Below are 13,410 nucleotides of genomic sequence, written 5' to 3' on the forward strand. Positions count from 1 at the left end.
AAACATTTTGAAGTGTGTTGCAAGATAGATCACAGTCAGCAACATTAGATGGAATAGATGTTTAGAATGATTTGAATGAGGCAAGTTACTGACAGCTGTTCATATTGAACATTCACACCCATATCTGCGATGCGTAACCCCTCATTACTTTGTTCTTCATGTCATTGTAATCTGCACAACATTAGCACCTGTTATGTGCAAATATGGGGAAGTGAGAATGGAATTTTAAACATTAAAACATTGCTTGATTTGCATTTGTAGAATTGAAACAAAGAAGCTTGTATGGAGAGCAAGTGGTTATGAAAATGATATTTCACCCAAAAATGAAAATTCTGCCATCTTTTATTCACCCTCTTGTCATGTCAAACCTTTATGACTTTGTTTCTTCTGCAAAACACAAAATAATATATTTTGAAGAATGTTGTTGCCGTTACTTTTGTGAACTGCAGTAGAAAGAAAGTCAATAAGGTTTGAAATGACAAGAGGGTGATTATGATGACAGAATCGTCATTTTCAGGTGAACTCTTTTATCATTTCATGATGAATATGACCATTCTACTGGTGGATGCTGCATACCGGTGGTGGTTGAGAAAAAAAAACCTCAAATGATTGAAAGCGCTGTGGGTGCACTGCAAACACAGCACTATATAAATGCCTCATTCATTCATTACTAGTTCGGCTTTAAGAAATGTGTAACGTTGATCCTTTTTTTGGCATTTGAAAGCTGCATTAATCCCTGTAATTAGTGTAGTTCACTTCGAAGAATGAAGCTGTTTATATTTGTGTCCCTTTCACAAAGTAATTTTTCTTACATAATGTAGCCTACAGTTTTCTAGGTAATATCATCCTACATAATGTAAAGAACATTCTGTGCAAATATAACATTGATATCTTTAATTTTGACTAATGTCAAAGATAAAAATCATATGAAAATGTATGGTTAAAATCAAACTTAAATGCTTGTTATTTTAAGACTTTAGCCTGGTTTTTACTGATACAGGTCTGTGTATGTGGTGTCATGTACAGTTCATGTATAGATTGAATGCTAAAAGATTTATTCAAATATTTAGCTGGTGGCAGGAAACAAGCAGTGAAGTTAGCGCCTAAACAGGGCTTGGCCATAACACAGGAATTAAACCACAACAATTCGTTGAACGAAGACAAAATACTCCGGAAATTAACATTAACCAACACCCACAATGTTTCACATAAGGTGCTGTTGGTGAGACATAATAGCATCTGCTAGTAACTAAATGTGAATGTAAATTTAAAAAATGACACTGTGAGGTCCGGTTTTATCTCTAGGGGGCGAGCTTGTCCAATTCAAACATTAATTGGACCAGCTGGCAAAACTTGATACCTCTACCTGAGCTTTCAAATGGCTCATGGCCACTTCAACTGTGGTTTTGAAGTGAAAAACAAACTACAGGACATATACCCGCATCTTCTTTCCTCTCCTCTCAAAGCGAATTTGTGTTTATATATCTTTATTGAATGTTTTTTGTATACTTGTAGGTGTTAAGTATTACTATTTGTAAAAGTAAACAACAGTGCTTTATTATGTAAATGAGACGCCATTGCTTCAATTATGTAATATTATTTTTAATAACCGTTAAATCTCTACATGTGTTGTGGTGTACATGTTCAAGCCTGCTTTGCTGTGTGTAGTCTGTTCATCTTTTGATTGAATTTTTCTAGAGTCTGTTCTTAAGCAGATTTGTATGTGGAATGTTAATGGAAAGCCATGGTCCTTGAGTTTAGATAATGCTTAACTAAATTAATCCTTAACTTAAAATGAAAAGCATCTTTGCTTTTATTTCCCTCTACTTCCACTTTTTTCCCAGTCACATGCAAATTTAGATCTATGTTTCAACAAATAATGATTTAAACGACTCAAATAATGACGTAAAATCTGGGAGGTTTCCTATCACAGAAAAAATGCATTACCACACATTTGATAAAGCCCTATTATGCGACTTTCGTCTTCTGCATTAGAACCAACACTAAAGTCCCACTTAAACTTTATTAAGTTATTATAAAGTTGAGATCCATTGTGAAGTGCTATTATAACATGTATTGTCATGTCTCCAGAAACTCGCCTACGCATACTCCCACACTAAAGACTTTTGCACCTATGCTTTTACGGCATAATTTGTCCTGATTCGGTTTCTAAATACAATCACAGTTTTCTTTAAGCCTTTATTTAAAATCGTGATGTTCTTTTTAAAAAAAATCTCAAAATGAATCTAAATGTTCAAAGAGAACTTTATTATATAAAACAGTATCGGTTCTTGAACCCATAGAGGTTGCTATTCTCAAAGACATACATTTTTTACCATGTGTCACATGAAATTATATGTTAACACCTTCTTTAAATTTACCGTATGAAAACTTGTATGGTTCAAGTAATAATGTCCTAGTGATTCTCTCTCTTTCAATTTTTTTTTAGATTCTTTGATGCAGCTACTGTTCTTAATACATTGATTGAAGAGCCAGAAACAGAAAACGAAGCAGGAACTGAGCCTGGATCGGAGACAGACATGAGCACTGGCGTTGCTGTCTTCAATACGAAGCTTAGCCGGCCATCATCCACCCGAGAGGGCAGAGATGACGTCATGGTGGTCCGCAAAGTGTCCCTGGTCAACTCTGACAGTAAGATCAGTTTGGGCAACCATGAAAGTCAGTTGGACAGCAACGAGTTTAGAGATTCAGAATCGAGTCCTGAACTTCCCGGAAGATGGCAAAGCCCCCATTCTGATTCTGAAGTAAAGACGTTCACAGAGAATTCAGATTATAACCTCACAAACAGCTTGCATTCCTCTCCACTGTCCACAAGCTATGAAAGAGGTGTCTACACGTCTCATTTCAGCTCCTCCGGGACTCAGAAAACCCAGCCCACTTCTTATTCCTTGGAGAGCACCGGTAGCCTTGGCAACAGTAGCTGGAAATTCTCGGAGAGCGAAGTTCAATCAGGTAGTGCGGGTTACTACAGTGGGAGGAGCAGGGTGGAGCTTAGTACACCTGTCGGAGAGAGAGAGGGAGAGATACGGAAAACAGGCTTTGACTCCCAGGATAGCAGCTTGATGATCACGGAGGTGGTAGAGGATTTCTCCGATGTGTTCAAAGCCACACGCGTAGAGGTGGACTCCTCGCCCACTGATCTCGAAGCCGAACCTCTGATTTCTTACACACACGAGATGGACAACCTGGTGGATACATTGAAGAGCATGGAGCGACCGGTCCGTCAGAGGCTTCCCCGCCAAGCATCCAACACACCGTTCTCCTCGCTGCCTCCAATCGAAGAGGACGCCCCGATCTTGACTCCATCTCGAATCTCGCCCATTACAGAGCCAAAGAAGCTTTTGAACGGAGATTTCAGTTTACCACTTGACTTGGGTTTCCACTTGAATTCCCCCAAGGACATGCGATCTCCTATGGCCATGCTGAAAGAAAGGCAGTCTGGAGATCCTCCGAGGCTTCCCCAGCCCATGCGAGCTTCGGCCCTGAGCAGCATCGTCATGCGCAAGGGTTCCCTCACTGACCTGAACACCGAAGAGACACCCGCGACAAACGGAGAGAGTCTGCTCCCCACATCTCGCCTGGAAAACAGCCTGTACTTCCAGCCAGAGAATGGAAAACGCTCCTTCTTCCGCGCAGCCTCTCTCCCCGACATCAGCAACAGTCACGACCACATGAGCTCGGCCCCCAAGAGCACGGACAGTCTGGTCGGAAACGGCTATGAACGCTTCTCGTACCTCATGTCTTCATCGAGTTCACTAAGCGGGATTTCCGAAACATCTCGGATGAGCATGCCTCCTTCTTTCCGACATAACTCCTCTACAGAGACCTCAAGCTTTGACCCCAAGAACTCATTTGATCTTTACCGCTCACCAGTACTGGGTCTTCAACGCAGCAGTAGCGTTGATGGAGCACTTCATCATCAACACAATGATTACAAAGGCTTCCAGATGAATCAGAAGCCAAAAGCGGAGCCGGAGCAAACATTAACACTCAAATACAAAGCCTTCCCGGATTCATATGTGAGTATTGCTTCCTGTCACAATACTATATGATATGACCACAACAGTGTACAGACAGCATTTTTCATTACATCATTGGAAGAAATAATGTGAGAAAAGGGTAAAAACACAACTCAGGATGTCATGCTTTAGTTTATTTTTTGGAACGAGGACATGGAATGAATGAGAGTGTTGTTTTCATAGTACAGTATGTCACCACTCTCTAATCAGCCGTAATGTAACCGGATACAAAACCCCTTACACCAAGTATTGTATAACAGCGTGATGGGTTTTAGATCTCAGAAGTGCAGAAGATTTACATTGGAAATTACTTTTATCCAAAGTAACATTAAAGATAACATTATCTGTTTTCTGTTCCTTGGAATTGATCTCAAGTTGTTGCTAAACTGGTTGAGTAACAGGTTTACACCACAAGGTTATAACACACCTGGCTATAATTTTAGAGAACACTTAAAGATAATAATAGTCCGATTAGATTTTGCAGAAGGTGGATTGAGCTTTGTCTGAAACCTCTGTGAATGAAAGGAAATACGGTGTGTAATGACAATCCAGTGGTACGAGTTTAAGATAGAGATTGACAGGAGTATACGTTACATCAGTGCTCATGCAGTATTCACGCCTTCTCGCATCCTCTAAAACAGACGTGAAAAGTCATCTGTTTCTTGCCCAGGGGGTTTGCAAGTATAATTTTGATTAAAGCCAAAACGATTTTTGTAAATTGCATTTTTGTTATGTTTTTTTATCATGCGAGATGATGCACAATGTGGAAACAGAATAAATGCCTGCATTAATCCCACATTTTCCTAAGATTTTAAACGTTTTTTTAGATTTTTCGATTGGTAATAAAAGCTCTTTAAAAGCGTGTTTGCCCGGACAGTTCCACCTCCAGGTGTGACTCCAGGTGTGACAGGTGATTCCTAAAGATTTAATTTTAACAACCCCAAAAAATGTCCGTCACTAGGGAGTAGCTTCAAACTGTTATCACAAATGTAGTGTAAAATGAACACACACCTTCACCCGTGTTCGTTTACATTGTCACACTTCTCTTGACCACAGTTGACATAAACTGTCATGTTGAGTTTTCAAACAGTTCTTTATTGCTTGTATGCAAATTTAGGGGTTAGAGAGTTTGCCAGTTCAATTCACATTGTCCTGTGTGGTTGACCCCTTTGTTATTTTTCTTCATATTATAAATGTTATTCAGTAGCTGTTTTTTGGTGTATTTACTCCTTTGTAATTGGGTCGCAAAAATAGTGTGTGAGAGTCCTGTATGGAATGAGATCATATTCAAACAAAGAGAAAAGCCACAAATAATAACAGTTCAGGTTTCAACAACAGAACCAACTGTCCTTTTTCCTGTAACTATGCATAGGACACGCATAGTCACCTTATTGCAACAAATCTCCCGAATACACAAATGAATATTGACAGGTTGACAGATTAAAATATGTGTTTTAAAGTTTTCTCAGAATTAATAAGCAGGGGAACAGGGAGAGGCTGATGTGTCGATGTTTGTTATCCGTCCATTTTCTTTATTCTCGACTAATTTGCGTCAAATTTTTTTACGACGGCTGTGTGTCATTCCTGCTCTAACACACCTAGTTCTTTGTCTTGCTAGTGACTAGCTTTGTATTTGCCAATGCAATGGGCACGGAGGAAAAATGATGTCGCCTTCGTGCCTGGGTCACATGTTGGTGCTGCATCCTCATTAACCGTATAAACAATTGTCAGGGAGCACACCGAAATATCTTCTGTATTGTTATATTTAATGCAAATATTATACTGTAGTGAACAGTATTTTTTGCACCTATAGAAGTATGAGTTATTATAGCTGATATACTGGAGACATTTTTATTATACCTCTCTAAATAATATCAAATAAATATAATACAAATATGATATAAACATAAGCCTATAAGGTACAGTTACAGTGCATTTGAGAAATATACATTTATACTGTAGAGATAAAGCTGGCATCACACACCCATGTTCCATATGCATATTGAAAATATTATGCATTTCTGCAAGAGACATAGTTGAACGAAACATAGTGAGACTGACACTTGGCTATTTTAAGAAGTGAGCATTATTATATCTGAATTATGGAAATCTTCTATTTGCCTTGTCATTAAGAACATCCCCATATGCAAACAGAGAAATTTGACTTTGGTTCTTGTGTAATGTTGCCATTATTCTAACTTGGTCATGGCTCACTGAATTCGCAAAGCTCAGCTAGCCCTGGGAAGGGCGTTTCATCACCTCTTGCATACATAAATATGTTTTTCTGTATATGAAGTGGCCCTACTTAACATGAAGTGGACACTTTGGTAAAACAATTCAAGTGAATTTGGAGAGAAAGAAACAATGATACGGCACCCAGGGTGTGTTTCGAGACGTACCATCATATTTCTTAGTTACAAAAAAGTACTTTTTGTTGAAATTGGGTACAAAGTGTCAGATCATGTAGAAACCCGAGAAGGGGGTTTCCAAAGGTTCGTCAAAGCAAAAAATACATAGCTAGGCATTGTTCAAGCATTTTACAGTTTACATGTTACAATACACATCCATATGTTATATTAATATTTATTTAATTCAAAAATGTCTTTATCTAGCAAACAAAAGAAAAGGAACATGGGAAGCTCAATCCTCGACCTGGAAAGGTGAGTCATTCCGTTTTGCCTTTCTTATCTCAATGACTCTACATTAATGAGATTATTAATGGTCGGATTGATCTGATTGGACCAGCCCTTTTACATTCTCTGCGTGTGCTCATTACATAAAATAAGATGTGACAGAATGTGCTTGGGTTCCCAAAGCCTGCGGCTGGTATTTAAGAGCAGGTGAGAGAGATTAGTGGATGTGTGATCAAGACCCGTTCATGTGTCAAACACACAAGTATAGACAGTTCATTACATGACTTACATAATCATATGATTTTTGTTTAAGAATAATTCATCCTTCGTTGGAACTTGCACCAAAAGTAAATTTATTTTTTTATTCTGGACGAATTAAGCTTTATAAGGTCAGTTCATTTTGTACTCTGTGTTTTAACAGATGAATATGTGTTCAAGTGTAATTGAGGGAAGTATTTTTCAAAATGAGAAATAGAGATTCAAAAATCTGCTTTTATCAAGTTCAGGTAGATAAACTGTGTTTATTAAAATTACTTCATTGTTTACAAACTCACAACAATTCGCCGTGAAAAACACAAGCCACGCCCACTAATTGTCGTCTTTTAAATTCCTTTTAACTTGGAAATGTGTTAGAATATGTAAGTAAAAATGATGGCTACTTCCGGTTCACGGGGACTTTAAACAATTGAGTACCTACAGTTTGGGGATTCAATATAGCTGTCTGAAAGCATAATAAACCACAGTGTGTTTTTTTTTTTTAGCATGTTGTAATATCCTACCGCATCATCATCTATTTCATGTTTGTTGACTCACGTTTTTTTATACAACTGTACTGGATAAGATTTTACAGGCCTAGTTTTGACATTCCTTAATTCTGCATCAGCAGCTGATCGAGATTTAGAAAAGGTCACCTGAAACTGGATTGTCAAGTTTATTCTTGATTATTGTAAGAGTCCATTTCTTGCTAAAAGATGTATTTCCTCACCTCATAACCTATATTAGTAAGCAGTGTAATATTGCAGCCTTAAGGTTATAAAACAACAAACTTGCTTCACAGAAGTGGGACAATGTGGACATGCTCTGTTTCACAGACAGACAAAAGGAAGGTTGTCCATTGTCTCTGCATCTGCTCCCCCTAGTGGCTGAAAAGGTCAAATATTAAACAATGCCATCATTGTCGACTTTGGATCTCAACCTTTTTAATGCAATATTTGAAGAGCTTTCGACTCACAAATTCTACATAATAAAATATTGTAGAACCAGACATAACTAGCAAGATGTATATTTGTTATAAAATCTCCAAACTGTGAAAAAACATTTAAAAACAATTCTCTTGGAAGATTGTTAAGCTTACTCATGGAGAAACTCCCTTGTTCAGTATTCAGCGCACTGATCAGGGAGTCGGACATTTTAAGGGCTATCTCATTCGCAAAATCCTTCCACTGCACTGAAACGTTCGTTCCCTTAAAATTCCCACAATGCACCGCAAAAACCACGGAGCATCGATACTCCTATGTTACCGGAAATCACGTTACAAGTTTTGAAGACGTTTAACCAGAATCGCACGAGCCAACTCGATGAACTTCATGAAACGCGATATAACTTCTGAAAAGACAAATGATTTTTAAGTTATTTATAAACAAACGTGGCTAGACAGGTAGGCAACACAATCTACTTCAATTTAATAATAAATAAGTGAACGGTGTCCCAATGAGAAGGGAGTAAGGGTGCTCACGATATACTGATTCATGATCTCTGGGCCAAGGGAGCTGATCGAGACACAGGCCGAGACTTTAACATTTGTTTCCATTATTAGATGTTCATTTATGACAAGCCTGGAATGACCGGCCATGTAATTGAAGTTCGAGGTGATGTTATGGATGCCACATCGTGGGAGTTTACAGGAACCATTTCTATAAGAGTGGTCAGAGGGGGGTAAGTCATATATATACATTTATATGCAGCTTTAGCAGTGTCCTCTAACTAATGATAACACAAAGGTGCCTTTAAAGTGTCAAGGTTTGAATGGTTAGCAGAGTACTGACCCCTGCTGGTAGATGTTGTAACTAAACCATATTTAAATTAATTGCACAGATTTTTTGTAAAGCTGTGTGAAATTAAATTAACACTTTTGATCAACGTATTTACTGTGTGTCTGATAGCAAAATGGCAGGTGTACACACAGAGCAGCAAACGCGCATCAATACACAAGACAGTATGATAAATGCCCAATAAATAATGAATCTTCAGTTTAATGAGATTGTAAACTTTAAAGGGTCTGGATGATGTGTGCACGCTGTTCACATGGGCTGGTGGGGGAAGTGACACATTCCACATCAGTCTCTACATGAAGGCTCTGCCTGCTTTTGAGCGAGAAAACATCAGTAAAGCACAAAACCATAAACCGCACGTAGATAGGACTCTAGTTTTTGCTAAATCGTGTTCATCACACCTTCGCATTATTTCGCACCATATTAAATATAGCAGTACGGTATTCTGTTAAAGAATACAGGCTGATGGTAGTTCAAGAATGGTGATGCGTATAAGCAACACGTCTACACTGTATCTGAGAGGTAATGTCAGCTATACTGGCTAACATCAGACGTCATCATGATGCGCTTCACATGATCTGTAAAATCACTTTCAACATCAGATCAAAATCAGAAATATAATTCAAATATTATTCAGGTAATAATTCATATATTTTAAAGAAACAGACTATGAATTGTAGTGAGAGCATCAAATATGCAATATAACATTATTTTTAATAGGTAATAAGATATTTCAAAATATTTTTAAATAGACAGCACATTAAAACAATTGTCATTTGCAAAAACATGCTTGTTGTGGATGTACAACAAATTCTTCCCACATTTTGTCTTCTCAAGTTGGGTGTTGTATGAGAAGCCAGACTTCAAAGGAGAAAAGATAGCACTAGACGAGGAGGACATAGAGCTGACAAATCCATTCGGACCACCGGAGGAAGAAGAAGCTCCTCTGGAGAATGGAACCGCACAGGATCAAGAAGATGAAGAGCCCAAGCCACAGATGAAGAAAACTTTTGTCATTGGGTCCATACGACGAGCAGTGCGGGTATGACATTGTTAACAGAATAAAAACTAAAACTATAACCAAAGCTCATTATTCTCCCTCAAACTGTGACTGTACCTCTGGAATGGTATACTGTACATGTACATGTTAGTGCAGGGACCCTTATTTGCATTTACATTATTTGCATAATGTTAAAGGTGAATGAGTGGTTGTAAACTATGTCATGTGCCTGTTATACCAGTGTCTCAGCATAGCTGGGTCTTAATGATTGAAGTGCGCCTCCTTGTGTCTTTAAGCAGAATTGCACCTGCATTGTCAGCAATACTGTAAAGGCCCCGTTTTTCCCTGTTTTCGAAGCTTTGATTGTGTTTTGCCTATTCCCTATTCCTTTGGGTGGAGGTTATTAAAAGCACTCAGAATAGTGACATCATGTACCCGGGAAGTAGCCGTTCTCTGTAGTCCTTGAAAAGTGAATCTGTTAAAGACAATATTGCGGGGAATGGCCGCTTTAAGGAACGCACTTCCAACAGTTCTTCTTTTGTGTCTTTCAACTTTTTTTCAACTAGGATTACAGTGTTCCTGAAATAAGTTTCTTCCCAGAGGAGAATGCAGAGGGCAAGAAGGTCACGTTTAGAGACACGTCCGAAGACGCCAGAATTTTTGGATTTCCTATCAAAGCCAACTCCGTGATTATCAACGCTGGACTGTGAGTGATACAAGTTGCTTATTATAATACCAGCACAACCTGTAGTTTTGAGGGCTCATAGTCAAGCCTTTTCCAGCATTTTCTCTGCTGATTTGGGGAAAACATTGTTTCTTACAGTTTCCACGGGTTCCCTTTGTGTTCAAAAGTGATATTATTTTATTAAAGTGAGTTTATGAAAGTAATCTTTGTTCCTCTAGATGGCTGGTGTTTGCAGAACCCTTCTTTCAAGGCAACCCACGGGTGCTTGAAGTCGGGGGTTACTCATCACCTGCCGCCTGGGGTGTCACAAACCCATATGTGAGCTCTGTGCACCCGCTAAAAATCGTAAGTTTCCCCTTCACTAAAATGTCCCTCTTTGGTCCACTGTCCTTTTAAGTCTAAAGCATGCTATTTGTTTGTGTTTGTAGGGGGAACCTCGAGTTGAGAACATTTCTGATCCAAAAGTAAGTTTAAGGAAGTAACATCTTTCTGATTGAATTGAAATGTATAGGTGTTACATGTTATATATTTGTTTTTTTTACAGATTGTGCTTTATGAAAAGCCATATTTCACTGGGAAAAGCAGAGAAATCTACAGCTGCATGAGAGACTTCATGACAAGAACAGACAATAGACAATCATTGTATATGTACAGTCCAGGATCTATTAAAGTTATTGGAGGATGGTAAGTAAAGGCGAGTTTAGTTTGAGAGAGACAAAAGTAAAAACTTTTTGTGTTTGAGAGAGACAGAAATTTGATGATTTTCTGGTCAGAATCGAATTAAATTTTTCTTTTCTTCTCTCTTCTCAAAGCTGGGTGGGCTACGAAAAGGAAGGTTTCCGTGGTTACCAGTATCTTTTGGAGGAGGGAGAATACCATGACTGGCGGGTGTGGGGAGGGGTTAACTCAGAGCTGCGCTCGGCCCGAGTCATTCAAACTGTAAGAAGCCTTTCACTTTTATGATAATATTTATATATAATGCAATCGTGAATCATGGTACTAGTGGGCATATTTAAATTGATACATTAGATTGTACTGCATAGACTGGCATGCAAAGTCAGTTTAATATTTTCTTACTGATCTTTATCTTGTCACACTAGGACCTGTCAGAGCCGGTGGTGATGTTATATGCAGAGCCCGAAGGACAGATGGAGAATGAAGAAGAGCAAACGTTTGAGGTGACGGAAGCTGTGCCGGATGTGGAGCTGTTCGGGTTCGGCATCAACACCCATTCCATCCATGTGCTGAGTGGAGCGTATGTACTGTATTAGAACAATCATGAATCGAGTGATAAAATGGAGTAGATATTTAATAAATAATAGAAATAGTATTCAATTGAACTGTAGATGTGTTGTGTAATTTTCATCAAAGTCATTGCGTCCAGACTAATCTAGGCATGACAAAAAATGTCAGACCATTTAGGCCAAATCTTGATGTGTGGGGAATTACTTTTAATAAATATATTTATTTATTCTTTGTCCTCAGATGGGTCGCCTACTCTCATGTGGATTTCTCCGGCAACCAGTATGTCCTAGAGAAGGGCTTCTACACAGGCTGTGGGGATTGGGGATCTGGGGACAACCGCATTTGCTCCATACAGCCCATCCTTCCTGTGAGTCGTCTCAGAGACCCTATTCATGACTGTGATAATGTGTTCATGGTCCACATGGTGCTGATTGTTATGTTTGTGTCTGCGGGGGTATACTATGAACTTTATCGTCTTGGATTATTAATAAAGTGAACAATAGCGTAGCCACAAAATAGACTGGGTGTGCATCTAAAAATGTGTGCGTCATAAATGTGCAAAAATTCGTATCACTTACGTTACAGAATAGACAGGGTGTTAAACTGAAGTGTTAAACTCGCCTGAGATGGAAACACCTTTGCTGAATAAATTCTGAAGTAGCGAACATTACACCCACCAATTCCTAGCGTAGTTATTTTTTGCCAATTGAGGGTTTTTACATTTGGTGCCTCCATCACTCGGTTCTGATACGAAACGTCAAAATGCACAGGTGAAACAAGCGCTTGATGAACAGCTTGGAACAGGCAATGTGATCAAAACACACAGTCAGTGATGTATAAAGTCTTACCGATAACTAACCGATAAATATTGTACTGAGGATCAAAAGTACGTTTTATATTCAATCTACTTAAGTATATAAAGTAAAGTTGAAGCAAACGTTGGTAATATAATTTTCTTAAGCATAAATATGAAAAAGGGTGCCTACATAGAAATGTACAACTTTGTAAAAGCTCTGTCTCAAGCACAGTAGTTTTATCTGTAACAACATGTTGCCAAATTGCTAAACTATCAAAATACAAGTTCAGAAACCACATCTTTATAACTTTACTTTACTTTATTTTACTTTATGAAAGGACAGTTCCCTCCCACCCCCAATATTATCCCTCTAAGTGTCACGTCCTATTGCTGGCGCCTCGCTCTCCACCTGAGGGCGCCATAGACCTCTGTTTCTGCTTGTGTTTTGTAGGACTCCATTTCCCAATTTGCCTTGTGTCTGGTTATTGTAACTGGTTTCAACTGTGTCTTATTTCATGTTTGTCTCTTCTCCTGTGGTTATATCGCCCCTTTGTTCAGTGGTGCTTTGTCGATCGTTGGTTTTTGTCTATCTATTAGTGTTACCTTGCCATGTTTGTGTAACAGAAAGAGACAAACATGAAATAAGACACAAGTGAAACCAGTCACAGGAGAAAAATTCTCCCAAAATTGGAGAAAGTTTGCAATTTTCAATTCTGTGACACCATTTACATTAAATTTATGTATTTGGCAGACGCTTTTATCCAAAGCAACTTACATTGTATTATCCCATACATTTATTCATAGGTATTTGCAATCCCCTGGGATCGAACCCACAACCTTGCAATGCTCTTACCGCTGACCTACAGGAAAGCATCATTGACTATCATAGTAGGAAAAATTAAATGGTGGTCAAAGGTGCCCCAGAACTGTTTCTGTTCCTAAATTCTTCAAAATATCTCA

At 38.6% G+C, this 13,410-nt stretch overlaps 1 protein-coding gene across 1 annotated transcript in view; it reads left to right on the forward strand.

Moving 5' to 3' along the window:
- Positions 1 to 13,410, forward strand: part of crybg2 (crystallin beta-gamma domain containing 2) — a 28,249-nt gene that overhangs the window by 10,952 nt on the left and 3,887 nt on the right. The window contains exons 4-14 of the mRNA XM_056741794.1: positions 2,450 to 4,040; positions 6,653 to 6,700; positions 8,490 to 8,608; positions 9,562 to 9,766; positions 10,291 to 10,430; positions 10,628 to 10,754; positions 10,838 to 10,873; positions 10,954 to 11,093; positions 11,222 to 11,348; positions 11,510 to 11,664; positions 11,895 to 12,021. Coding sequence (XP_056597772.1) covers positions 2,450 to 4,040; positions 6,653 to 6,700; positions 8,490 to 8,608; positions 9,562 to 9,766; positions 10,291 to 10,430; positions 10,628 to 10,754; positions 10,838 to 10,873; positions 10,954 to 11,093; positions 11,222 to 11,348; positions 11,510 to 11,664; positions 11,895 to 12,021 — 2,815 coding nt within the window. The remainder of the gene's footprint in view (positions 1 to 2,449; positions 4,041 to 6,652; positions 6,701 to 8,489; positions 8,609 to 9,561; positions 9,767 to 10,290; positions 10,431 to 10,627; positions 10,755 to 10,837; positions 10,874 to 10,953; positions 11,094 to 11,221; positions 11,349 to 11,509; positions 11,665 to 11,894; positions 12,022 to 13,410) is intronic.

This window comes from Triplophysa dalaica, chromosome 25 (genome assembly GCF_015846415.1).
Source record: "Triplophysa dalaica isolate WHDGS20190420 chromosome 25, ASM1584641v1, whole genome shotgun sequence".
NCBI classification, from domain to species: Eukaryota; Metazoa; Chordata; class Actinopteri; order Cypriniformes; family Nemacheilidae; genus Triplophysa; species Triplophysa dalaica.